This window comes from Argentina anserina, chromosome 3 (assembly GCF_933775445.1).
Source record: "Argentina anserina chromosome 3, drPotAnse1.1, whole genome shotgun sequence".
Taxonomy (NCBI): Eukaryota; Viridiplantae; Streptophyta; class Magnoliopsida; order Rosales; family Rosaceae; genus Argentina; species Argentina anserina.
Window position 1 is genome coordinate 16,167,693 of NC_065874.1, and position 9,882 is coordinate 16,177,574.

A 9,882-nucleotide genomic window follows, 5' to 3' on the forward strand; every position below is an offset into this window, starting at 1 on the left:
TATAGCTTAATTAGTTAATGAATATTATCTTATCTCTAATTCATCAAGTTTGATGTAATGCTTATATATAAGGTCATATGTCTATTAATAAAATTACAGTTATTATTTTGAATTCATTATATTGTTTCAAGTATTTATTATTGTTATTATATATGAATATAAAGCCACTGCGTACATTCATAATTTGATAAGGTTCATGCTTTCTCATTATTTTAGAGTATGAACCCTATTACAGCTTAATTATTATTTTTTCCTAAGAAGAGATACGTCTACAGTTAGCATTCCTCTAATGCCCAATCTGCTAACTTGGCCTTAAAAAGAAAATGAAACTTCTAGCTAGCTAGCAATATTTGCATGAAGATCCAGCTACCCTAGCTTTCATTCCCTCTCTGAAACTCGAACTGGTAGACCGCCTCTCACAGTGGCCGTGAGACCCGGCGCGAACCGGAGTGCCTGACCCGGTTGCGTAACCTGAATATCAAACCTTCCAACAAGTGTGGCCGCAACGCATTTCATCTCCGTCAAAGCCAACTCCTTCCCCAGGCATACCCTATCCCCGGCCTGAAATACCGGGTACTTGTAGGAATTCTCCGGCGAGTAAATCCCATTCTTCAGCCACCTCTCCGGCTTGAATTCCAGGCAATCGGAACCCCAAATGGTCCCCATCCGCCCCATCGCGTAGGCATGGTACGTGACTCTAGTCCCGCTCTTGACAAAAGTACCGTCAGGCAACACATCGTCTTCTTGACTGAACTTGGAATCGAACTGCACCGGCGGGAAGAGCCTCATTGTCTCGTAGAGCACTGCGTGCAAGTAATGCATTTCCCTCATCTGCTCAAAGCTCGGGGTAGCTCCGGCCCGACCCATGACCCGATCCAACTCCTCTCTGATGGCCCGCGTCACTTGCGGGTGATGAGACAGTAAATGGAACAGGCTGGTCAACCCGGACGCAATGGTGTCGCGGCCCGCCAACAGAAAGCTGACGACTATGTCTCTGAGGTACTGGTCGTCGTCGACCGTGGCCATGAACCGCGATAAAAGGTCGTTTTTGGCGGCAAACCCCATTTCTCGGCGCTCTTCTATCATCTCTTTTGCCAACTCATCGATGGTTTTCACTGCTTCCCTGAGCTTCTTTTCCGAGCCGACGTCGAAAAATCGCTTGATCTTCCATAACAAAGGAGATGACGTCATGGCCCGCTGGGCCGAGAGGGTTGACGCCAGGTCAAACGCGTCGGCGAATTTCGAAACGGGCAGAGAGAGCTCGAGACAACCCGGGTCCAATCCGAACGAGAATTTGCATATGTTGTCGAATGAGAATCGCCGGAACACGTCTTGCAGGTCCAAAACGCCGTCGTTTGATCCCTTCCCGGATACTGAGTCCAGCAGCGGGATTAGCCTTGACTGAATCTCGGCGGCGACGACCTCAAGCGCGTGGGACCGGACAGAGACGCTGCCGAGCTCCAAACTGGCCATCTTGCGCTGGAACCGCCACATGTCGCCGTCGACGTTGAAAATCCCGCGGCCCAAAAGATCACCGAGGATCACGGTAAAAGGCTTCCCTTTGGGGTAGTTGTCGAACCTGGTTTTGAGAATGTGCTCCACGTTCTCCGGGTTGGTTGTGACGATGTTGCCGAGAACGTGGACGTGGATAGTCCCCGTGGAAGATTTCCTCAGCAGATGAGTGTACCAGTCGCAGAAGTTGTCGAACTCCTCGGTCCAGCTCGAGGTCAAGAACCCCCGGCACACGTCGCAGTTGCACCACGGCCGGAGCCGGAGAATATACAGCAGCATGGAAAACATAGAGAAGAGAAAAGTGAAAGAGAAGAACAAGAACCCGAAAACGGAAGAGAATGATTTTAAACAAGCCATGTTTTTAGCAGTGAGGAGGTAGGGAGATGAAAATGAGGGAAATGAAATGTGAATTGTGAGAGCTGAGACATTGGAGGGAATTATATAAGGGGGGAGTTGAATGAGATGGAGTAGGGTAGGGAGCACTGAGAGTGGTGTAGAATAGTTTTGAATAATTATGGGAATTGACAAATGAGCACGGGCAGAAATGAGGAGAGAAGAACTAAAATGCTGGGCTTGCTTTGCATGAATAACGCGTGCGCAAAATAACAAGGGGTGACGTAATCGCCGGAGTAATAAGGCACGTTGGGAAATTTGTTTATTTCAGGTGGGGTATTATATTCCCGCTTCGACGAGGTTTTGGATTGCTGTGTGAGTGTGTGCTAACCGCTTCTTGTTCGCGTCTACTGTCGGCTGGGGCCGAGGGGTCTGATAGCGACTACACTACATTGCCCTGTTGAGTTATTGTTTTTGGCTTGTTGTTACTCTAGCTCCAAAGACCAGGACTCTATTAGCAGGTTGATGAAAATGAGAGGGTATGTTCATCTATTTATAGGGTGCAAGACAAAGAGCAAGTTTAAATCTTTATAGTGAAAACCACATCTTTCCTGTGCAATTTAGGAAAATAAATATTTCAAAAATGACGATATTTATGCACATATATGGAAGTTAATATTGAATAAAAATTTAAATTTAAATTTGTGGTGGTCATTGAGAGACGTTGAAAATGAACGTAGACGCGAATACAAATAAGTATGCTTTTTCTATGAAAAAGAACCAGGAGCTCACGTGAATTTGTTAAAGATGCATTTTCTCCTATGGTTTGCATCATTATTTCATTCGATGTCGTGAGGAAATGTTGTGTCTTCGTCAAACTAATGACGAGAGGAGATTACAAAATTAATAATCAATATATGGATGTAACGACTAACGACAAATATACATATTGTAATATATGGTGATTATGGAATAATTAGTAATCACATAATGATAATTGCAATCTCAATTATTTACTTTCTACTTTTATTTGAATAAAAATGTCAGACTTTAACATATTAGAAGGTAGTACAAAAAAATAATCATTCTAACAATGTCTTTAGAAAGAACTGTTTTAATGATACAGCTTTGCGAAAGCCGGATCTAATCTAAAGTTTCAGAAAATCAATTTGGTTTCGTCCAACGCGTCCATTGACGTTGGCGTTGTACGGGAAATTGTGGCAAGTTTGATGGGGGCTTCGCCTTGGGATGGTGGGGGTGGATATGTAGAGGTTGGCAGTTCCGGGTGTGGTCAAGATGTCTCGACTTTGGTTGGCAGTAATCTCTTGGTAGCGAGGCTTTTGCATTGTCTTTGATGATGTTAGTTGATTTTCTCAGCTGATGGAGTTGCAGTTTAGGTGGAGGTTGGAGACGGGGATGGTGGCGGCAGCGTTTGATGGTTTCATTGGTTTCCTGTGTGAAACTGGGTTAGATCTTTGCACCCGTTTGTTAGGTTGAATCAAGAATGGGAGTGTGTTGTTTCTCTCCAGCAGAATCGAGCTGCGGATCTTGGAAGGCGGTCGACATCCCCATCAAGGTTGTCATCTGCGACGACTTGTTGGCTGAATTTGGGTTGTTGACTTCTTCCAACTTTGGAGGGGGATCTGGGCTCATTGGGCTTGGGTCACACTTAGGTGGGCCTGGTTTTGCTAGGTCTATTTTGTCATTTTCTTTAGGTTTTTGTTTTAATCTCTTAATTACATTGTCTCTCTTTGTGTGCGAGGGTTTATGTGTTTGTCAATACGGTGTGTGTTAAGTGTATGATGTATGTCATATCCAGAGACTATCTAAATGTTAGTTTATTCTGGGTGTCAATGTAATTAAGAGATTGTCTCTGCAAATATGCCAAAGATTTTGGTAAGTGATGATATTGGAACGATTCTCTTCTTGAGATTGCCAACGAGTACATATCAATTATTTTTGAAATCGATTTTGATTGGTTCAGGATTGGACCTTTTGAGCCCATGTCTATTATTTCCTGCGATAGTTTTGTGACTAGCAGTATTGGTTGGGAATGAGCGTGTGAAACTTTGTTCTTCCACCGAGTATTTCTATTGTTGTAATCTTATTTTTGTAAAATATATATTCTTTTTCCAAAAGAAAAATGATATCGGCTTCTAATTAACCAATTTGCACTAAGTTACACTTCAGTGCAAATTTTGTTGTTGAACTCTATCATCCATTTATTAGTTATCGTCACTGACTTAGGCCCAGTTTGGGATTGCTGTGCTGTGGGCAGAATTGCTTTTGAAGCTGTTGTGGGCAGAATTGCTTTTAAAGGTGCTGCGAGAGGAATCAGCTGAGGTGTTTGGTAAACTGTTTTTGAAAAGTGTTTTGATAATTGAGATTGAATTATTTTGAAGGGGCTTGCTAAAAATAGTTTTATGGTTGTGTATGATTACCATATTGGACATGAATCAAATTATAGCTTGGATAATTCCAACTTTACACACTATCCAACCTTTTTTTTCTTTGAATAAACACTATCCAACCTTTTATGCACCAACAAAATGATCTTTAACTAAAATTTTATAAGAAATTATGTCGATGTCATAGATTTCAAGAACTATTTGATATTAATGAAATATATATATATATATCGTAAATTTTCATTAATATTTAGATTTACTATAATTAAGTTAAAATTTATTTTTATTTGTAAATAAATACTATAATTAAGTTGATATATATATATATATATATAATCATACTAGAGTGAGGACATAGTTGGTAGTTAGATTCAAATTTAAATGAGTTACTGTTGCTCCTTGTTTTCCAAAAGCACCTCTAAAAACAACCAAAGGGCAGCTTCTCAAAACCAGCTGTTAGGAGAAGCAATTCGGACTAAAAGTTGCTTTAAGAGGTTTTACCAAATACCATATTTTAAGTCTGAAAGCAGAAGCAGTCCCATAAGCAGGTCAAGAATCAATCACAAACTGGGCCTTACGCTAAATCTGAAATGAGATACACAATTAAATTGCAGCCGCATTATATGGAGGGAGTTCTGATCGAGTTCAACTCATAGGAATTTGCGAAAAGCATATCGTGTAGGCTTTGATTTTGTTTTTGCCGGCCAAATTTATCATAATTAATCTTTGTTCTCAAACATAATCTTTGACATAACAGAGATCAAGTTTCTAAAAGTCTTGCTTGCTTGCTTGTCTATATTATCCGATTTCACAGTATAGTATAGTCTTCGACATAATCTGTGTTTATGCCCTCGCTATGTTTCCGCATTTTCTTGTGAACCTTACGCCGGCTGCACCGGCCATTGTCGAATATGATCTGCTAGAAATCCTAGAACTGTGTCAAATAAATTCCATCCAATCCGACTACGTACATGCATGCAGCCGATGAAGCATGCATGTTCGAATTCTCATCTCACCTTAAAACAAATTGGAACAAATTAAAGACTCGGCCAGATTTGATCAACTGAATTCCAATTAGGTTAGCCATTACTTATTGAGCTACAGAATATAATAGAAGTACGTAGTACGTAGTGGTATATATTATTTTGCAGCTGTAGACAGTTGAGTAGATTTTCTTGACCACAGAGTACTTATCCTTTTTGAGTCCAACTTCTTAGTTCTTATATTAGATAATAGATATACAACAATCTAGTAGTGCTGGGCCAGCCATGTCTCTCCCTCCAGCTCCTTGCGAGTTGTGATGAGCTCTTACATTCAGGCCTCATCATTTAACTTACGAATCTGAAAAACACGTAGAGTTTCGCAAGTTCAATGAGTTTTTACCCGGTCCGGTCCGCGAGAAAGTCCGTCAAAACTCATAAGGCCCGGCCCTTTAAAGCCCGCAAAATAATAAAATATTATACATACATATTTTATTAGGTTTAGAATAAAACTATCGCATGAAACAACTATATGAAATAAACTTTTCGAGATCAATCGACACCAGTCGATATGGTCGATATATATATTTAGTGACCCTGTAAAAGTTTCATCCAATTCGGACCTCGTTTCACGGTCGGAATTTCCGGTAAACCGAAAACAACACTAATGTGTCATAAGGGAAGACCCATTACCAAAATGTGAACACTGAAAACCGTTTGCATATATGAAATCACCTAATTTTTGTCACCAATTTTGTGCAGTCGCACCAAGGAAACCCATTTGGAAAAACCCTGGTCAATGAGGATTTTAGTATGTCAAAACGCCATATTTTTTGGTTAACCGTAGGTACGGACGGTCAAACAATATCAAAAATTGATGAAATTTTTACAGGTTTCCTAAATATATATACCAATTACATCTGCTGGTGTCGATCGACCATATTTTGAACTGGAGTTATCGATCGCCGAAGTGTCTACTAATGTTTCATAACCTTTTATATTAGGTTTATAATAAAACTATCGCATTATGAAGCGACTATATGAAGGAAACTTCTCGGGATTGATCGACACCAGCCGATGTGATCGTTATATATATTTAGTGACCCTGTAAAAATTTCATCCAATTCGGACCTCGTTTGACCGTCTGAATTTCTGGTAAACCGAAAACACCACTAATATGTCCTCAGAGAGAACCCATTACAAAGATGCGAACGCCGAAAGCCGTTTGCATATCTGAAATCACCTAATTTTTGTTACCTATCGTGCATGGTCACACAGAGTAAACCTATTTAGCAAAGCCCCGGTCAATGGGGTTTCAATATGTCGAAACGCCTCTTTTTTTGTTAACCGTTGGTACGAACGGTCAAACCATGTCCAAAACGGATGAAAATTTTATGAGGTCCCAAAATATATATACCGATAACATCTGCTTGTGTTGATCGATCATATTTCGAACTAGAGTTGGCGATCACCTAAGTGTCAACTCATGTATCATAACCTTTATATTAGGTTTAGAATAAAACTATCGCATTATGAAGCAACTATATGAAGGAAACTTCTCGTGATCGATCGACACCAGCCGATGTGATCGATATATATATTTAGTGACCCTATAAAAATTTCATCCAATTCGGACCTCGTTTGACCGTCGAAATTTTTGGTAAATCGAAAACACCACTAATATGTCCTAAGAGAGGATCTATTACAAATATGCGGATGCCGAAAGCCGTTCGCATATCTGAAGCCTAATTTTTGTTACCTATCGTGCGCGTCGCACTGAAGAAATCTATTTGGCAAAGCCCCGATCAATGGGGTTTCAATATGTCAAAACGCTTCTTTTTTAGTTGACCGTTGGTTGATAGAGCGTTTTATTAAAACGTCTATAATAAACCCTGTAAAACATCATTGTTAGTATATAATAAGCAGGGATCGTTCAGTCCGGGAAATTGAAGGGAACTCTAAACTTTTAGTGTTAACAAATAATGGGGGGTTTGAGATTGATTATTAACTACTAAAATAAAACCTAAATTATTATTTACATGATCGACTTCTCTATAACAAACTTAAACCAAATTTACCATTACACCACATAATTACAAGTTCGAACTTATCATGCATTCTAATTCGACCAATTACATACTTTTTAGACACCAATACAATTAGAGCCTTAGGGGATAATCTAATCGTGCAAGATTTCAATTAACATTTAGATTGACTTAGGGCCTAATCTAAATTTGCATGCAATCGAATTCAGTAACACTTAGAGTAGAAATCAAACAAGATTACATTTAAGCACCAAATCATTGTTGGAGACATGTTTCATGTATGGCGTCACCCACGATGGTTTCACATGCAAATTTCCAGAATTTTTACCACTTTTAACCAACACAAATCGAACCTACTTAGGGCATGATTCGATTTGTGTCAATATGGTTGATGAATCTAGCACTCAAACACAATCTTAGGGAATGCATCCAAGCACTAAATTCATATGCACATATCTGAAAAAATTATCTAAAAGTATGAGAAAGATGATTAGAACACAACAATAGAAATACAAACTCATTAATTATAGAAAACCATCAATTCGGCAAGATCCAAAAATCCAATAAAACAATCTGAAAATTTCGATTCTTAATACAAAACAATAATCTCACACAAACATCATACTACAATCTTTATAGACAAATTATTGTAAAAAAAAATCAAAAACGAACAAACCCGTGGAGATGAGTTGCGAGAATCACACGTTGTTGGAACCTTGGAGCCGTGTCTTCAATGGTGATTTCGGTGGAGATGAAATATGTATATGGGGGAGAATGACTTGTTGTTTTGGTGAAGGATGTTTGAGGTAGTATTTTGGTAGAGTTTTGGCTCTTGAATGCAAAGGAGAAGTGATCTTATTTGAGAGATGAAGTCATGTATATATAGAGGAAAGAATGAGGGTAGTTGCATCTTTCCTCATATTGTAATGCAATGCTTTAATCCCTTAAATCATGCCATGTTTTTTTTTCCTAAAACATGCCATAGTTTAATCCCTAAAACATGCCATGTTTTATGCCTTTAATGATCATCTTCTATTTAATTGTTGCATGACTTGACTCCATCTCTTTTTCTTTAATTATCTCTTCAATCAAATCTGAAAATAAGAAAATAAAATGATAAGTAAGAGATAATTAATTTCGAAACCTAACAAGGATTCCTAGTCAAACTAGGACTCTAGACCAATTATGCGTTTTTAACTCATGTAAGCACAAAAATGCATCCAATACCGCCCAAGACTCTTACTACGACTTAAGGACTCAATAGTACAACAATAAGGGCTAAGCAAAGTACAAATTGAGGTAAAAACATGTTAAGAATGTCGCACAAAGTGCTCCTATCATTGGTACGAACGGTTAAACCATGTCCAAAACGGACGAAATTTTTACGGGTTTCCTAAATATATATAATGATCACATCTACTCGTGTCGATTGACCATATTTCAAACTGGAGTTGTCGATCGCCGAAGTGTCCACTAATGTATCATAACTTTTATATTAGGTTTATAATAAAACTATCACATTATGAAGCGACTATATGAAGGAAACTTCTCGGAATCGATCGATACCATCCGATGTGATCAGTATATATATTTAGTGATCATTTTAAAATTTCATCCAATTCGGACCTCGTTTGACTGTTGGAATTTCTGGTAAACAAAAAACAACACTATATGCGATAAGGGAGGACCCATTATCAAGATGCGAATGAAGAAAACTGTTTACATATTTGAAATCACCTAATTTTTGTCACCGATCGTGCGTGGTCGCAATGAGAAAACTCATTTGGCAAAACCCCGCTCAATAGGATTTTATTATGTGAAAACACTTTTTTTAGTTAACCGTAGGTACGGATGGTCAAATTATGTTTAAAACGGATGAAATTTTTACAGGGTTCCTAAATATATATATCGATCACATCTATTGGTGTCGATCGACAATATTTTGAAACTAGAATTTATTTGTGATTTTTTTTAAGAATGTTTTCTAATAATTCTTTTATTGTTTCAAACTTTTAAATTAGAGTATTATATTTTTTTCTAATACAAGCCTGTAAGGCCCGGCCCGGCCCGGCCCGCAGAAGTCTGCAAGGTCTGCTCTAGGTGGGCGGATTTGAATCTTCGTATTTATAAAAATATCCGATCTGATCCGCCACTTATTTAAATTTACTAAGACCCGGCCCGTTGACGAGGCCTACCTACATTCTACCTTCTGCAGTGATTCTAGTTTGTACCCCGGTGTTCCAATACCCAAACATTTCTTTGCACGTGTCGACTACTGATGGTTGATAGCTGTTTTGTTTTTACGAATGGGGATACTTGTTCATACATACAACGTAGGCTACCTGTACTGTATAGCTAGCTCGGTACGATACGAGATACAAGGTGAAAATTTGCTTACTGCCGTCATGTGCAGTGCACGTGTGCTATATAGATTCATTGGTCGAAAGAATTGAGATTCATATCGACTCCAAGAAATGAGAAAAATTTAGGGTTTCTTTTGGGAAAATTGCAGGTGTTGTAGTGGGTTGGCGATTGAGATGGGCAAAGTGGATAAGGCGACCCCGGCCTGGATTTTGGGAAAATCGATTACCGAACAAGTAAGTC

At 38.9% G+C, this 9,882-nt stretch overlaps 1 protein-coding gene across 1 annotated transcript; it reads right to left on the reverse strand.

The window, feature by feature from the left end:
- Positions 1-263: 263 nt before the first annotated feature.
- Positions 264-1,910, reverse strand: LOC126787989 (cytochrome P450 94C1). The gene has a single exon (XM_050513925.1). It carries the CDS (start codon positions 1,867-1,869, stop codon positions 379-381), a length of 1,491 nt encoding a protein of 496 aa, XP_050369882.1. The 5' UTR covers positions 1,870-1,910; the 3' UTR covers positions 264-378.
- Between the last annotated feature and the right edge of the window lie 7,972 nt (positions 1,911-9,882).

Bases quoted from the DNA above. Each gene is read 5' to 3' on its own strand.
- LOC126787989 (XM_050513925.1), bottom strand. From the start codon at position 1,869: ATGGCTTGTTTAAAATCATTCTCTTCCGTTTTCGGGTTCTTGTTCTTC.